At 43.7% G+C, this 16,073-nt stretch overlaps 2 protein-coding genes across 7 annotated transcripts in view; one reads left to right on the forward strand and one right to left on the reverse strand.

The window, feature by feature from the left end:
- Positions 1–328: 328 nt before the first annotated feature.
- hspa13 (heat shock protein 70 family, member 13) lies at positions 329–4,762 on the forward strand. The gene is made up of 5 exons (XM_047593533.1): positions 329–484; positions 577–917; positions 1,168–1,381; positions 1,538–1,705; positions 2,678–4,762. Exons 1-5 carry the CDS (start codon positions 460–462, stop codon positions 3,259–3,261), a joined length of 1,332 nt encoding a protein of 443 aa, XP_047449489.1. The 5' UTR covers positions 329–459; the 3' UTR covers positions 3,262–4,762.
- Positions 4,763–6,391: 1,629 nt separating this feature from the next.
- Positions 6,392–16,073, reverse strand: part of gdpd5b (glycerophosphodiester phosphodiesterase domain containing 5b) — a 39,150-nt gene continuing 29,468 nt past the window's right edge. For 3 of the 6 annotated variants that reach the window (XM_047593535.1, XM_047593534.1, XM_047593536.1), the window contains exons 9-17: positions 15,077–15,159; positions 13,398–13,548; positions 12,335–12,556; positions 12,079–12,236; positions 11,851–11,998; positions 10,342–10,424; positions 9,662–9,676; positions 8,430–8,542; positions 6,392–7,737 (exon numbers count right to left, since the gene is read on the reverse strand). In XM_047593535.1, coding sequence (XP_047449491.1) covers positions 7,652–7,737; positions 8,430–8,542; positions 9,662–9,676; positions 10,342–10,424; positions 11,851–11,998; positions 12,079–12,236; positions 12,335–12,556; positions 13,398–13,548; positions 15,077–15,159 — 1,059 coding nt within the window. In that variant the 3' untranslated portion in view covers positions 6,392–7,651. Of the gene's footprint in view, positions 7,738–7,865; positions 8,159–8,429; positions 8,543–9,661; positions 9,677–10,341; positions 10,425–11,850; positions 11,999–12,078; positions 12,237–12,334; positions 12,557–13,397; positions 13,549–15,076; positions 15,160–16,073 lie in introns of all 6 variants that reach the window. The other 3 variants (XR_007113365.1, XR_007113366.1, XM_047593538.1) reach the window with 3 other exon arrangements.

The following is a 16,073-nucleotide window of genomic DNA, read 5'->3' on the forward strand; positions in this document are numbered from 1 at the left end:
TATTTATATGTATCATGACATATTTTATAGTAGTTAATAATTATTAATGGTATTATTAATAATATTTTAATTTTGGTGCACCATCAACGTTTTAATCACCGGCTGTATTTTTAATATCGACATTTCCTGTTTCCGTTACGTCTGAGGCTCTGTTTCGGCTCCACGTGATTGGCGGAGAACTTAAGTCGCATGTTTTGTTTCGCTAGCTCTGCTGGGAATTGTAGTACAAATGAAACCTATTCGGCGCCACAGTGGCGTCTGAGATATATACACTAAACTACATTTCCCAGCATTCACAAGGACCTATGTAGCGTTGACGTGTATTTCGTTGGTACACGAAAAAATCCCGTTTCACGTCATCCAGTGTCAGAGCTGGACATCGTTTTCACTTCAGTTTGGACAATTTTGCCGACATTTTGTAAATTATAAGCGGATTCGACTTCCTAGGAGCGTGTGACGATGGCTGGAGAAATGTCTATGATTGGTAAGTTGAATTACAGTTGTTACAGGATGCTAGCACATGAGCTAAGCGGCTTCTGGTCCACCTGTTCTGAGAATACTGTTCCCGTACCACAGGTTCGGTGATCCTGGCCTTGTTTCTGGCTGGCTACCTGGGCCAGCAGTACCTGCCTCCCCCCAAACCCAAAGTGATCGGCCTGGATTTGGGCACCACGTTCTGCTCCGTGGGCGTCTTCCACCCGGGTAGCGGGGATGTGGAGGTGATAGCGGATGAGGAAGGACGGAAGAGCATCCCCAGCGCCGTCTCCTTCACCACCACAGCGGTGCTGGCTGGACACGAAGCCGTGGACCTGGCCGACAGCAACCCTCAAAACACCATCTACGACGCTAAGAGGTTCATCGGGAAGATATTTGAGCCAGAGGTCCTGGAGCAGGAGAGTGCTAGGTACCCCTTTAAGGTGGGTCACGCTGGGGTTGGTTATTGTAGGATAAGCGGGTTCTCTGATGGAGCCATGAGGCCACCGGCTTCATCACAGCTGTTTCTCTTTCATCTAAGCCCTGAACCATCCGTTACATAAACTTACACTTACAATAAATGGAACTGGATAAGCAAACAATTAACAAATGAAACAACATGCAACATCTGAGTTTCAACCCCAAACCAGTAGATAGTTCTACTAATTAACTAGTTCCCTGTGTCTCTTCTAGGTGATAAACAACAACGGGAGTGCAGAGTTTGTGATCCACACCAACCACACCTTCACCGTGAGCCCGGAGTTCATCGGGTCACGGCTGCTGCTGAAGATGAGGAAGATGGCAGAGCAGCAGCTTGGCGTCACGGTCCAAAAGGCCGTCATCTCGGTCCCCGCGGAATTTGACGAGAGACAGAGGAACTACACCGTCAGGGCCGCTAACCTGGCCGGTCAGTGTGGCTCATGATTTGAAAGCGGCGTTGGACATTCTTAATGAATGTGTCTCAGTCTGCTTTAAAACAAACGCCTTTCGTCATTTTGATACAAGCTACGTTGACACATTAATATCATATGTGGTGTCTAACTCCCTGGTGGCTGTCTTGCAGGCTTGGAGATTCTGCGAGTGATCAACGAGCCCACGGCTGCAGCCATGGCCTACGGCCTGCACAAGGTGGACGTGTTTAACGTGCTGGTGGTGGATCTGGGAGGAGGAACTCTGGATGTTTCTCTGCTCAACAAACAGGGAGGCATGTTCCTCACCAGGGCAATGGCAGGTAATGTGCTACGTAGCTTCAGTAATAGAACATAACAGGTGTTAGTAGTTGAGCAGCTAATAACGCACAAACATCATTATTTCATACGGGGCTCACCTGTTGGTGGTTGAATTTAACTGACTGACGGTTTGCTGCAAAAACAAAAAAAAAGTTGGAGACGTTGTCAGTGGAAGACGTTGAAGGACAGAAAAATACTTTGAGGTGATTGGACCTTCTGTCACAGGATAAATGCAACAAGCCACAGTGACAGATTAATATTTCTTATTAATTCTGATCAATTTCCAACGTAACTGTCTTATGCAAAAACAAATCTGGTAAATTACACAGGGATGTGTTGACATGTCTGAAAACACGAGTCCAGAAGTCCAAACAAACGCAGACAGAGACAGAGCCACGTTTCACATTAGCTGCATCTCTGTTCACCCTTTTTCACACCTGTTCAGGGCTCTGAGGCCGGTCTACTGTGACTGAGGTGGTTACATGAGACATGTTTATTTGGGCTGTGTATGTCACGTAGCTACTGCACGTAGGCAGGTTTCTCCATAGGAAGCGGGTTAGTGGATGATTCTCATCTTTTTTTCTTTCTTTTTTTTTCGTTTCCTTTTCTGAGCAGTTGTTTGTTTGTCATCCACATCTGCAAACAGTTCCTCTTGAGGCTCAGTTAGATTAAACACGAGGTTTGACCACAATTAGTAAGCCATATTCTCGAGAATCTTTTGAGAAAGAGCGACTATCTAACATAGATATTTTTCGAGGGAAGGTGTGTATCAATAGTAAGTGGGCCCTAAGTGGGCTACAGAGAGTGTTGATACTTTAAGAACAAACTTTCAGTTTGGCTTTTAATTGAATCTTGACTATCTATTTATTCATATATTGATTCATATATTAATATTTATCTAATAGAATAGAAGAAGATAAAATAAAATAAGTAAGTGCTATACAAATAATGTCTGATGGGTGGATTTTTTGCAGGAAATAACAAGCTGGGAGGTCAAGACTTCAGTCAGAGGCTGCTCCAGTACACCACGGAGCGAGTCCTGCAGGAGTTTGGCGTGGCACCCACCCTAAAGGAAGACATCCACCGTCTCCGTCAGGCTGTGGAAGCCGCCAAACTCAACCTCACTCTCCAAGCCAGCGTCACTGTCAGGGTGCCCCTGCACCTTCACACCCACGACGGCCCGACAGAGTCGCCCGAAGGCTCTGCCCCTGCTCCGGTTCTCTTCCAGACCGTGATCACTCGCGAGCTGTTTGAGGAGCTGAACAAGGACCTGTTCCAGAAGATCCTGGCCCCTGTTGAGACGGTGCTGGCCGAGGGCCACCTGGAGAAAGAGGACGTGGACGAGATCGTTCTGGTCGGAGGGTCCACCAGGATACCGCGGATCAGGAGGCTGATCAGCGAGTACTTTGGGAAGGAGCCCAACACGTCGGTGGACCCTGACCTGGCTGTGGTCACAGGCGTGGCCATTCAGGCCGGCATCATGGGCGGCTCCTGGCCTTTACAAGTGAGCGCAATAGAAATCCCCAACAGACACCTGCGCAAGACAAACTTCAGCTAATCGATAATCACAGACACTTATCAGGAAAGAAGGAACGCCACAGAGGCTCGACCACTGATTTTGGATCGGTTCTTCTCTAACGTGCTGCTTTATTTAACATCTGCCGCTGAGAAAAATGTAAACAGCAGTCACCTAAATGTCAACTAGCGAGACAAGGCCGCCTCTCCAGCTCCACCATACGGGCTTCCTCTTTGACAGCGAGCTGTGACGAAAAAAGAAGAAGCAGCGCTGATGCACTGACAGGACATTCCTCCGAGTGTTGCTGTCGACACCCGAAGCCATCCTGGCCTCGGCCTTTAAAGTGGCCGCCGCAGAAATAACACCTCTGTCATGTGTCAGCTTCAGCCGTGACGCTTCGTTGTAGTAGAAATTCAAACTGAGTCCAATTCAGGGAACAACCATTCATCTCAGACTAGCCAGGAAATCATCAACTATTTATTTATTTATTTCTGTGAATGCGATGACCTCGGAGAGCGCACGCGTGTGTCCGTGTGATGAGCGTATGTGAGGATGTGTGACGTGTATTTCCATCTTTCCATTGACGGCTGGTCTGCAGTGTGCTGGTGCCTTTTCAGAAAGCTGCTATAGTGCTTGAGGTGACCCGCTGCGTTAGCGGTTCACTGGGAGGCCTTTGTCCGGTGTAAGTGTTCAGATATGCACAATTAATTTAAAACAACTTGACTGCATATAGACTATTAACTTAACAAATAAAATGTTCTGGTGACAGCCGACATGTGAAGAGGCATGTTGGAGGGAGCCTTACTGTATTTATGATACTGTAAATTATTAGCATCATGAGGAAAATGCAGATTGCATTAGTTACCTGTGAGAGAGATGGAGGGAACGTGCTCTATGTTGCACTTGGAGGACTTCCGTGAGTTGACCATCTTTACTTCTTTTGTGCAATAGTGGATGATGCAGTGAAATGGAAATGACTCCTAACAGATGTTTGTACTACAAATCAGAAGTCAGAGCTCTGGCTGTTGTAGGTGGAGAAGGTCAACTCTGGCAGTTCCTCAGAAGGACCAAAGCAACTCTTACTGGTGGTGCCTTGTGTAGCTAATATTGAGAAATGTGTTACAGGGACGAATGTTTGTGGGGAAGTAAAGCGAAGAACATTATGTGGTAAACGGCAGGCTGGTCACTGCACATTTCTGTCCTAAAATTCCTCTTCTTTTGAATATAAAACTCAGAGGTTGGTAGCTCTGGTTGTCCACTGAGCTTCTACTCACATTCCTTTAAACCGTGACCTATCATGACCTATTTTTGCCAAATGTAATCATGACTAGGTGAGTTTACACCTACTGGTTTGTATTTCACGTGTTGAAAGTGGAATATTAGCCCTCAGTGGAAATCCTGTATGAATCATCTGAATTGTCTCTAGGGGAAATAAAAACCTTACCAAGATCTATTTTTGTATTCCAAGTATTGCCATCTAACAATGATTAGGAAGTGAAACTGTTGTGATCTGCTTTTCAACCTATTAAATTCCATTTCTCAAGTTTGTCGTTTGTCTCTTTTATTGTTTAAAGGTCAAACTGCTGCGAGTGTGAGGTTCACATATTCCTGAACAGCCCACTTCATGCACTCACGTTTTACAGTTTGAATCAGTTTATATATATATATATACAAAGTTCTGTTAGGACTTAAGGCTTAAATAATAAGCTTCATGAGTTGTCCCATCTACAGTTGAAGTCAACATTTTCGACCACATGTTTAATAAACTTCAGCCTAATGAAACCAAAATTTAACCACTTGAAGACATCCCAAGTGTGAAGCATGGAGGTGGCAGCATCTTGCTGTTTGGGGTCCACCAAGAGAGACTGGGTGGATGTGCAACATCTTAAGACATCAACTAGGAGGTTAAAAGTCACAAATAGGTCTTCGAAATGGACAATGACCACAAGCATGCTTTCAAAGATGGAGCAAAGGGTCGGGAAGTGGGCCAGTAAAGTCCCCACACATCACCCACACCCTGAACACGATGGCCTCAGACTCCTCCTAGGCCGCAATACAGGGCATCAAAACGTCAAAACCACACACCACAAAAACTCTGAGCAGTCACAGAGGGTGTGACCATTCTCACGATCAATAACTCTACATTAATTGTTCAGTCCAGTCCACCTTTTCAGTCCATATATATAAATAAATATATATATATATATTTAATTCTGACAGTATAATTTATGTTGAACAGTTTTCTATTTTTTACACTTTTAGTTTTTAAACTTATGTGCTTTGTTTTGCACCAATGCACAAATAGATCGGTGTAAAAATCCTTGTATGTGCACACATGCTTGGCCAGTAAAGCTGATTCTGATTCATTCTAAAATTTCACTTCAAGAAACAATCCTAAACGACCTAAGGCAAGGAATGTTACGTTTATTAAATGCCAGGAATTGTGGAACACTGCGTTTAACCTCCTGAGACCCTGCGTCCTCATATGGGGGACGTAATGTTTAGGTGCGTTTGCAGCTCCTCGTAAGGACGCACTCTTGTCTGCCATCTCGTGGTAGCGAAGGGTCAATACACTTTATTTATGCTTATTGTGTAGTTTGACATGCAAATTTAACAAATTCACAAGTACTTGTTTGAAAACATTGGGATTTCCTCATTTCTAATTCTGCTTTTCCACCAAAATAAACAGTTTTATATGTTGGCACATTGTCTTTATTGTAACATATACTGAAATAATCCTGTGTTCACACGTGAGGACATAACTTTTTTCAAAAATACTTCCAGTTCAAAGAAAACGCTTTATACTTCTTAGGTCCTACTAATCTCAAAAATACCTTGGAGAAATTAAATTAATTATGCATCTGGTCGTGTAACTACCACTGCACTTGAGCAAAACGAACACACGTGGCGGACGCAAAAACATCTGCAAAGCGACTTTCACGTCATTTCGCTTCACCTTCTTGAAAAGGGGTGTATGACTCCTCACGCGACGGTAATACAGCTTAGTAAAGCTTTTATGAAGCAAAACACAATCCCCTTCATGAACTCGGACGTCAGAAAGAGAAAGTGAAACACTTTCTGACACGAGACATTTGTTGAAGTGAAAAATGCTGAAACATTATTTTGATATCTTCCCTTTATAAGAAACCAATCTCAGCAAGTACACAGAGAGTCAACTATAAAACATCTGTTTTTAATGTTTAGTTCTGAGGCACAGTAATACCCAAATGAAAGAAAAGAAACACAAAGGCAATCATTTCCTGACCCGTGCTGCCTGTTGTGATACCTGTAGCATCCCTTCACTTAGCTCAGAGTAGCTTTATTTTCACATTTAGCACCCACTTCATTTACCTCACAGCATTCAGCATAACACCAGCAACCAACACTTAATTTGTCATCACTAAAATACCACAGGCTTAACTACAATTCAAAGGCATTGTGAGAATTATCAATCCATCAAGAGCGGGCTATTGCTATTGTAGTTATTAAACTGTCCCCGTGGTTCAGATGTAGTTAGTATTGGCTGGAGCGTCTCACACATTGGTTCACTCTTTATACACAACAGTTCAGCGTAGCACTGCACACAGGGTAAAAATACATAACCAGCCCGAAGACACACAATACACTGTACACATGTTTAAAAAGAAAACAAACAAAACAAAACAAAAAAAAAGAAATACAATAATCAGTACGCATTCACCATAAAAACACAGAGCAAATCTTAATCCCTTGAACCATTTTCACCAGTTCCTCTGGGAGCACAGCTCACACAGGTCAGTTGATCCTTACAGTCACATGCACTGGTCAAAAGTACGACGAATAATTATCTTACATACACCACGTGAATATTTCACCTGGAGGAGAAGGCAGGACTTCTGTAAACAGCTTGTTTGTGTGTGTGTTTTTTCCTTTTTTTTCTTCTTTTTCTTTAAATACAAATATTAATAGTAGTACTGCTCTGAGCTGCAGCACTGTGGAGTGATGAAAGGAGCATGATGAGCATGCTGCAATCGATAAAGAATTATTTAAAAGAAATCCATCTGCTAAGAGAAGAGTATCATATACAGCGCTTTAAACCATGAAATGCTTTGGAAAATTAGCTTAAGATAAAGACTCTAGAAACAGTAGCAGGCAATAGTAACTCAGACTGGGGACTCTTGGACATTCGGATATGAGAGAAAGAGGCCACAGACCTGGAGAATTCCATCAATAAAAAGTGCTTGTAGTTCTGTGACAAGAAAAAAAAAATAAACTATATTTACAGAATGTACACAAAGCAGCTGGGCAGGAGGCGTCTCTGCCAGGTACGGCAGACTGTCAGCTCATCAGTCTGGCCAATCAGAGGGGAGAAAAGACTTTACGCTGATACACAGGAAGGATGTGAACACTGAGGGTCCTTGTTCCATCTGGCTACAAGCTTCTTCTGTTTCAATCACTGGCTGATGCCCTGGTTGGTGTAGTAGTCGTAACCGTTGTCGCCATACAGCTCCTCAGCACTGCCAACTCCGTTCCCCACCTCTAGAGGGCACCAAAGGAAAAGGAAGAAGAGTCGGTACGGACTAGACGTCAAGCTACCAAAATAAAATGAGCAAAAGGAATGAGAAAATGATGGAGAAGCACACACAGCTGGTGTTGATGTGACTCACCTTTGACCCCAGCACTAGAGGCTTTCTAGACTACAATGAGCATCACTACACAGTGCTGGTTCCACTGGGGGGATTGTGGGAGAGTGTGTGTGTGAAGGGATGGATGGACGAATGGATGGATGGATGGATAAAGGGGAAAGGGGCAAAGTGGGCAGAGCGGTGGAAGGCAACGTAGGATGCAATGGATGCACGGAATAAAGGAAGAAGTCACTGCTCGGAGGTGGGGGTGTGGTAGGATGGACAGGAGGTGCTGCACATCACACAAAGGATGGAGGGCGGTTACTGGGGGTGACCTTCGACATGGAAGAGAGGAAGAGCAGGAGCGACAACGTTCACAAACACTCACACAGATGCATGCTGGGATGCAGTGACATGCTAGTTGGGCTCCCGAAACGGAAACTGCCTCATTCCTACTACTTTGAGCGTGAACGTTGGTTTTGCGAATACAAGATAAATACAAAGAGAGGAATTAGCTTCAGCGTTCAGGAGCTCAAATAAACAACAAAAACACACGACGGAACATCTGTTAAAGGCCGGTAACGGTCAAACAAGTCGTCTCCGTACCAGAGAAGATGAGTTTCTCCTTCATGACGTTGATGTCTCGACTGGACCTCCCGACCGCAGCGCTCAGCATGATCTGCTCGGGGTTGTAGCTGCGCATGCCGCTCATCCGATACCTGCGAGGTCACACGTTCGCTCAGAAATCACCAGAAAACACGACTAAATACCGCGGCTTCTGCCAACAACATTCACGGCTTAGTGTTTTATGGGGAGTAAATGTTCTTTTGTGAAAGATTGATAAGGTGAAATGGCTTTAATAATGTTTAATAACCCATTTATTACCTGCTGAAGGTTTCGTAAGAACACGCTTTACAGTGAAAACTCCAGCGTTCAGGTTTGGTTTCATCAGAGAGTAATCCATTAATAGACGTATTCATTAATGGGTTCGGATCCGGTGTGGCCCTGTTTCCTAAGTGTTTTGTAATGTTCAAAGGGATTTTTCATAACCTGATTAATTAGTCGGCACTTAAAAGTCCTTCAAAAAAAGGCGACTAATTACACGACTAATGTTTAATTGAAGCATCTTCCTCCCATCTGGAATATGTTAATGGGAAATACCTGACGAACTGAATCATGCGGAAAGAATACATTCGCTGTATTTTTAATTATAATCATCATTCACCGCAGCCAAGTCGGAGGAATTCATTTCCTGCGTGTAATAATGACAGCCTTGATTTCAATTGAATTAACTCGAGAGCATTAGTCACAACCAACGCGACTAATGTACGGGGGCTTTTAGGAACAGAAATGCAAATAAGGCAGGGTTTAGTTCATCAGAATGAATGAATACAAATCAATGCAGAGGCACATCTAAAGCTAGATTTGTGGTTCACTTAGGACGTTTAGTCATTTGAGTTAATGAGAAAATTTTGAAATCTCATTGGGGATTTTTAGATTTTGTGCTGCGCGGGGGGAAAGCATTCATTTTATTTGGCCCTCAGGGATGAAGGTCAGAGCTCTTCCCTCTAGAGGAAAGTGGCAGCAGTGCAAGACTATGATTCAGGTGAGACAGAGAGAGGTGAGAATAAATATAGAAAGATGGTGGAAAAAAAGGCGGAGAGAAAACTCTCAGTGAGATGGATGAGGAAATAACAACAGCAGCAAATAACGGAAAAAGAACAGAAAGAGGTGAATTGCACCAAATGAAAGAATGATGGATGGAGATGGAGATGGAGAAAGACCGAAAGGGGGTGAAAGGAGAGAAGACTTCGGGTCAGAAGAGGTGACCCAGTTACCTGATCATGTGATAGCTGAGAGAAGATGCCAGAATGCAGCAGAGGAGGAGAAGAGCATGCACATCAGGCAGAGGAGAGAGGACGAGGAAGAGACGGAAAGACAAAAGAGGACAAAAGAAGGCGGGAGAAAAGAGAGGTCAGTTTAGAAGCCAGCAGAAGCTACTGAAGAGCTCGGCTAAGCAGAGCAGGCTCCCGCCGGACGTTTGCAAGAGGAGGGAAAAAAAATAAAAAATCAAAGCCCTCGGTCTCAGAGATGACAGGAGGGCAGGCCATCTGTCCCTGGAGTCGCCACAGAAACAAACTCACTCTTCAGCAGAGGAACAGAAATACTGGAGGAGTGTGAAGGTTAAACCAAGAGGAAACATGTGCGTATAGTGTGCACCTCCTCTATGACCGCTGGTTTGTTACGAGAGGGAGGAACAAGAGAAGAGGACAGCAGGAGCATTCAACAGCTCAGAAAACCACAGGATAAAATGTGCTTTATAGAATTATTTGTTCCGTAAAAAAAAACATACATTACTATGTGTGAACTGTCTGATGTGTATGACTACTGAGTTAATGCGACACACTGAATCTGATTTGTAAGAGAAATGTATTATCATTAGCAGCAATGAAGAATAAAAACAATAGAAAATGTAGAAACTTGAGTTTGAGTTATATCATCACGTGTCTGTACTTACTTCTGCAAAACGAATACTCCTATGACTACTACAAAAGAGAGGAGGTCTGCAGACACCCACATCAGGCAGTACTCATTTGGTCTCTGGAAACATACACAAAGGCAACACAGATCACAATTTTACCCTCAACCACTGGGTGGAGCTATAAGCCAAGAGAACCATCTCCTAAAATGATTCGTCCAAACTGTCAGGAAAATAAACACATTATTTGAATAAACAAAGACATGAAAGTAGATTAAACCGAATTCAAATTTGCGTTCATGTCAACCGGCATTAATATTATCAGGTAGAGTAACGCCAGAGGAAAACCCGGCCCACCGACGGCCTCGGGATTAAGTTTAGCCTTCCGTCAGTTTTGACAGCTCCCAATGGCTGATCGTGCATGACACGACACGATTCACAGTTCAAATAAACAGACAGCTCTGCAGATGCTATAGCAGCATAAACTCTCCCTGAACCAAAGCACGGGGCTCGAGTTCATGTCCACATGTTGTCACGCAGAGTTCCCGTATGGTGGCACAGATGGGGCGACCGGTCTGACGCGCCGCACATACGACCAGGCTGCGCCGACACCGGAGGGGCTCAGTGTGGGTGCTACCCGCGTTGAGAAGCTTCAGGGGACGGCTCCACTAGAAAACCTGTGAGTCACGCGCACTGCAACGCTGAAGCCCGTCTCTCTGCTGTGCTGGGACTTCAGACGAGTGTTGAAAAGTAATAGGGTTTCATGCTCGGTGCGGGGAATAAACACAGTTGATGAGGGTGGAAAGCCAGGATCCCTCGTTGATGTGAAAATGTGAAACATGGAAAAATCCAATTTAGTCCCACAGAGCAGCTGTGGCTGGGAGGGGGGCAGGATAAAGCCGTAATAAGGAGAATCAAACTGGTGCAAAGAGGAAAAAAACAAACATAATCTGGCACTTTAAAGTCAGACTTCAGAACAAAAGTTCAGTAATGAAGAACTGTTCACACGCTCTGTCTTTATTCCTCTACGGTCAGTTTGGGCTATTTATGTTCCTCTGTTCGTCACAACTTCTTTCCCACACTGTCAAAATAACTTCCTTCTCAATGTCACCATGCCTCGTCTGGTCAGTCCCATTTCATTTCGCTCAGTCTGTCTTTCAGACTGTCCGTCTCCACCTCATTCTGGTTATCTAGAGCCCTGAACTCACGACCTACCTTCACTCGGGGCCCTATGATGTTGTTAAAGTTAAAGTGATGAAATATTTAATTTCACTAATTGTTGTTACTTTAATACATTTGAAATGATCATTACTAAAGTGTGGTCACACACAGCAAAGAAACAGTCTGTGTTTTCCTTACTGTAATCTGATCACATCGTCTATACCAGTTCAACCTGCCACTTGAGAACAAACAGAAACTGCCTGGCTTTGTTTTATTCCTCTTCCTCTTGGCAAGTAAGGGGCAACGATAGATGGATCCTTCTATCCAGAAAGTCAAATCAGAGGCTCCATGCTCAGAAAAGCAATAGCACCTGTGACGAGTCCTTACCATGAGCCAGATGGGGTAAGGCACCTTTTTGAGAATATGTGGGGCCTCTGAGGAGACTGAAGAAACGCCGCTACACCAGAGCACAGAGTACAGCCAGGGCTCGTTGACCGTGTAGAGGGTGAGGTTGATGTTATGCTCAGAGAAGTTTCTGAAAACACATGCAGGTATAAATTCAGTGTAAATTCATATACCAAGCCGCTGTCTGTACAGATTTGTGTGTATTCGTACCTGATTTCCACCGGGCTGGGTTGGTTGTATCTGAGCAGCAGCCTGCTGATGCCGTCCTGATGAAGACTTTGAACGCTCTGTTTCTCCACCGAGGTCTGGATCAGACCAGGTGCCAGCTGCCTCACCTCAGCTCTGTGCTCATCGGGAGTCCACATCACCTACACACAGCACAATAAACATTAGGAATATGAATCTCTGTGCAGTTCATAAGCTGTAGCCAGGCGTGACGCATATTGCCTCATTGTTTAATACTTACCAGGCTCTCAGGAAACCCGGACCGCTGTACAGTTTGCAGTGTATCGTTGATCCAACTTTGGAAACAGGGGTGATCTGGAGGAGGCCTCTGCAGCCTGAAAACCACTGTGCTGTTGTGATATGAGGCCAACTTTAGGAGCTGCTCCAGGCTGCACACACTCTGGTTAGCGATTAGCTCCCGCTCTCGCTCGGACAGACCGTGCACTGTCCAAAAGGGGTCATCCTGAAACAAGAGCAGAGCTCACAGTTTGAATGGAACAACGGGTTACATTTTGGCTTGACGGGTCTATTTGTTTGTATTCTGTTTTTCTTGATTAATAAAAATACTTTATTTAGGTTTCATAATCCTAGCTGGATATATCTATATATCCCTTTGTCCTACAGTAGCATAATGCCTGCAGGAAATAAAAATAGAAGAACCCTTTTCAGCATTTCCTTGCCTCGCCGCTCCCTCGTTCCTCAGAGAGAAACATCAGATCCTTTTTAATGAGGTCTTCCATGATGTGCTTTATTGTTTTGACTAGGAAATACTTTGTTTTTAACATTTTATATAAGGGGGAAAAACACTGACTGACACTGCATTTTCAATAATCCACACAGAGTAGGCTGTTATGGGAAAGCAATATCCAGCTTCAGTTTACACACGGAGAGTAAATAGACACACGAGGATAAAGAAATGAAGATTCAAAGTACAGACACAGCAAATTCTCTGTTTAAGTCAGAACTTAACACTTAACTAAAAACACTTAGATGGTCTTAGAAACAGAACTACACTAATACTGTACACGTTTAGATAAACATCACATGGGAGTACGCAGGAAGGAGAAACTGCGTTTTATTGTAGGCAGTATTTCTGCACACTTCTCACTGATTTAATGAACTGCTAAAGCAGATCTTAGTATTCTGATTAAAATCATCAGTGAGCAAGGACACCGAGTATTTGTGACCCAGTGGGCTAATGGCCTTTATCACACATCACTGCATCACACCGCTCTTTTGTCAAAGCTGGAAAAGCATCACTGTAACCTCTACATTTTCTGTCCTCGTGTGCAACTAAGACGTACCTCGAGGAACCACTGACCAGCGTTGAGCTGCTGAAGATCCGTCCAGTTAAAGTGTGAGGCCTCGTCCATCTGACGGTCTGGAAAAACCTTCTCTACGTCTGTAGTCCTCTGCAGGGTCCGGTCGTGCATCAGGAAAGGCACGCCGTCCAAACTAGTGATCAGAGGAGGGTGAAAAGATAACATTGAAGACAACATGGGGAAAAAATTATCTCTGCAATTAAAAAAAACAGCTGCTGCACATATTGTTCGGCCAATGGTGACAAAATAACAAACGTATTTTTTCTCATTATTATATTGGAAGTCTGAAATTTCCGAGTAGGAAAATAGAACTTCCAAGTTTTCATGAAGTCATCAACTAAGCCGGCGTTTTTTCATTGAAGTCACTGTTGGTGGAAACTAACTGACTGTCCTTACTGCAAACAAAGGATTTAAAAACAGTACAAGTAATAATAAGTAAGTTTAAATCATGTCAAAAATGCAGCTGCTTTGACTATCAAATGACTTCCCCTTTTGAGTTCACACCCTCATGTAAGAATTAGCATAACCAAGACAAAAGAAGCCTTCTGTTTTTTTTAATATTTGTAATTCAAATTAGCTGAAAAAGAAAGCAAAGAATTTGATTAACAAATATTGTGTCAACTTGAGCACATCTGTGTACTGTTGATTTCCTAAATGTATTTATCAGTTATCTATTTCTGAGAAGAAAAAATCTATGTTGTCCGAGTGTGTGTGAGTGTGTGTGTGTGTGTGTGTGTGTGTGTGTGTGTGTGTGTGTGTGTGTGTGTGTGTGCGCGTGTGCGTGTCTGGTCTCCTGTGGAGTCTCCACGTCTCTCTGGTTGTCATCAAGTCTAATTACTCAGGACTGTCAGGAGCGCACCTGTCAGCGGCCTGCACCGAACACACACACATTCACCTCTCTGAGGACTGCAAGGCAAGCACACCAACGCACGCAAACACACAAACAGACACACACACTTGTGTATGAAAAACAAACTGTATCACGGTTGCTATTAGAAGAATAAACGTCCACACTTCTGGTTAAGATGCAAGAATAAGCCCCACACTTGAAAATGCAGTTCCAAAACACACACAGAAAGCGACACACCCCGCCTCGACACAATCCTTCATCCTCAATCACTGCACACGCACGGGAAGACATGTACGCCCACTAGTAATCATATAGCATGACCTCTACACTCTCCACCCACTCCATTTCCTCGCCTCCTCCAAGTGAGTCTCTCTGAGCGCAGCCTGTCATCTTCTATTATGACGGTGATGTCATGTGACCATCTACTGATCCTGGAATGTTGGTCTGTGGTCGCATCACTTTAGTCGCTGCAAAGCTTAGAAGGACGCAGCTTTGTGTGTGTGTTGTTATCTACTTGATTTTAATGTTTAGATACTTCACTTTCTCGCACAGTGACGGGTTATTTATAAGAGAACAATTAAATGTAGTGAATATCATTTTGCTATGTCATTTCTAACACATAAAGAAACACATGATGTCCTGATTGGAACATGTAGTCCAGTGGGAGCTTATCCTAGCACAGCTACGATCTCTTTGACATCGGGGGAGGAGGGGAAGAGAAGAATCCAGAAAGAGAAGAAAGGAGCCTTTATTGGTTTGGCTTCACCATTCTGCTGCATCGATTTTTGTGCATGTTTGTTCGTGTGCGTACCTGATAGCGACGTCGGCTTCCAGCCCAGTGACGTTCATCTGCAGAGCTAGGTGGAACGACTGCACTGTGTTCTCTGGAGCAAGCTACAAACACGCGCGCACACACACACACACACACACACGGGAACAGAAAGAGACAGAACAGCTCATTGTAGACTTGTAAAACCAAAAATCTAATATTTATTTTATTATGACTAATTATGAAATAAATACATATTAATTTGGTGTTTTGCAGAAGTATGTGAAAAAAAGAGTCCTCCTTACTTGTACACAAAGGATTGTGTAAACTGAAAAAGGCCAGTGCATTGGATTAATCTTTAACTCGTCAAGTCAAGGCTATGATCAATACCGAGCCAATAGGGTTAAACATCACTTACTATAATAGTATTTTCCTATGAGACCCTGTGCACGCAGGGCTACTGACTGGTAGCACCAGCATGGGAATGATGCTAGAATCAATATAAAGTGATTCTGGGAAACTGAGTCCAGTGATGTGATTTTTTTTTTTTCCTCCAGTGGGAGTTTCTCACAGCCTTGCAGAGCCACTCCTAATTTTAGATTCCAGAGAGAGGATCGATTTCTTTGCGAAAATACCATGGAGAGTAGGGTGTGTTTTTGAGCATGTGAGTAACTGTTTTGAATAACCGCCTTCTTTTTCCTTCCAAGGGTTGCATAATTCTCAACAGGATTTTGTGCCAAGAACATGAATCCTTCAGCGCGTCGGACCATAAATCAAATATATAATGCAAAAATATGCGTTCGGGTGCATAAATATTTGTTATTACTGTAGTAAAAGAAGAGACTTCCATTTTGTCTTTAAAAGGGAGAATATATAGCTTCCATACATCAAGCAAGAGCTCCAGGCTCTCGTTGGGATACACTGTGGTGGTTGGCTTGCTCTGTAGACAATGTTAGGTAGCTAGAGGTGTACAGATGTGTGAAACATGTCCCAGTCAATTGAACTAAGGAGGTTTGTTTCAAATTCCTACGTCCAGTTG

The sequence above is a fragment of the Mugil cephalus genome, chromosome 9, assembly GCF_022458985.1.
Source record: "Mugil cephalus isolate CIBA_MC_2020 chromosome 9, CIBA_Mcephalus_1.1, whole genome shotgun sequence".
Taxonomy (NCBI): Eukaryota; Metazoa; Chordata; class Actinopteri; order Mugiliformes; family Mugilidae; genus Mugil; species Mugil cephalus.